The 1,141-nt window shown below is 45.0% G+C and overlaps 1 protein-coding gene across 2 annotated transcripts in view; it reads left to right on the forward strand.

Annotated features, from left to right (window-relative positions):
- The window catches only part of Tgs1 (trimethylguanosine synthase 1), a 43,021-nt gene that overhangs the window by 30,186 nt on the left and 11,694 nt on the right, over window positions 1-1,141 (forward strand). For both annotated transcript variants that reach the window (XM_005362261.2, XM_026786759.1), the window contains one exon: window positions 827-1,043. In XM_005362261.2, coding sequence (XP_005362318.1) covers window positions 827-1,043 — 217 coding nt within the window. The remainder of the gene's footprint in view (window positions 1-826; window positions 1,044-1,141) is intronic.

Raw genomic sequence — 1,141 nt, forward strand, 5'->3', positions numbered from 1 at the left:
GCGTGTGCCTCAGAGAGCAGAGCTCTCGCCTCTGCCCCCTAGAGTGGAGTATCGTGTCTCTCTGAGGCGTCTGCCCCCGAGAGGAGAGCTGTCGAGTCTCTGACCTCACTTCCTCTTCCGCCCAGCATTCTGCTCCTCCCACCTACGTTCTAACTCAGGTCAAGCAGCCTCTTTATTAAATCAACCAATGACCTTCCTCCATCAGCGCTCTCGTTGTCTACGCCCTCTGTGGCAGCAGTTCTCAGGGATACCACATCAGATATTCACTTTACAATTTATAACAGTAGCAAAATTCCAGTTATGAAAGAGCAATGAAATAACTTTATGTGGGGATCACCGCAGCATGAGGAGTGTCTGAAAGGGTTGCAGCGTTAGGAAGTTGAGAACCACTGCTCTACAACCTCTTGGTGTCATGTTATCACTCCCCCTCACGAGTGACCAGCCCCTGAGAAGAAAGGAAAACAAATGGTCACTACTGGGTCTTCCTGATGCTCTGATGACCTAGACTCTGCACTGTGGAGCTGGAAATGTGCAACCATCTTAAGGACATTGGTCTTTTCTGAATGCCAGCATTAGGCTTTGCATGCAAGTAGTAACATTTGTAAGAATTTACTGTTCCAACTGTGTATAGCTCTCACCCCCTAAGACCTCCATGTTTTGTAGCAGCTGCTGCCACTTGCTTTGGATGATGGCTAGGCAAGACAGCATGAAAACCTGTTCTATAGATCATGGTTAATTCTTGTTTTGGGTATTTTATTCAGAAAACCAGATTTCTAGAATGATGAACTCTCAGTGTCAACTGACTTTTTTTTTTTTCTATTTTTAGTGATTGCCATTGATATCGACCCAGTTAAGATTGATCTTGCTCGTAATAATGCTGAAGTTTATGGAATAGCGGATAACATAGAGTTTATCTGTGGAGATTTCCTACTCTTGGCCCCCTGTTTAAAGGCTGATGTTGTGTTTCTAAGCCCGCCTTGGGGGGGACCAGATTATGCTACTGCAGAGACCTTCGACATTAGGACGATGATGTTTCCTGATGGATATCCTTTGGAAGTCCTAACAGTCTATATAAATGCTTATAGAGAGAAAAAGTGTGTGTGTGTGTGTGTGTGTGTGTGTGTGTGTGTGTGTGTGTGTG

The sequence above is a fragment of the Microtus ochrogaster genome, linkage group LG5, assembly GCF_000317375.1.
Source record: "Microtus ochrogaster isolate Prairie Vole_2 linkage group LG5, MicOch1.0, whole genome shotgun sequence".
NCBI classification, from domain to species: domain Eukaryota; kingdom Metazoa; phylum Chordata; class Mammalia; order Rodentia; family Cricetidae; genus Microtus; species Microtus ochrogaster.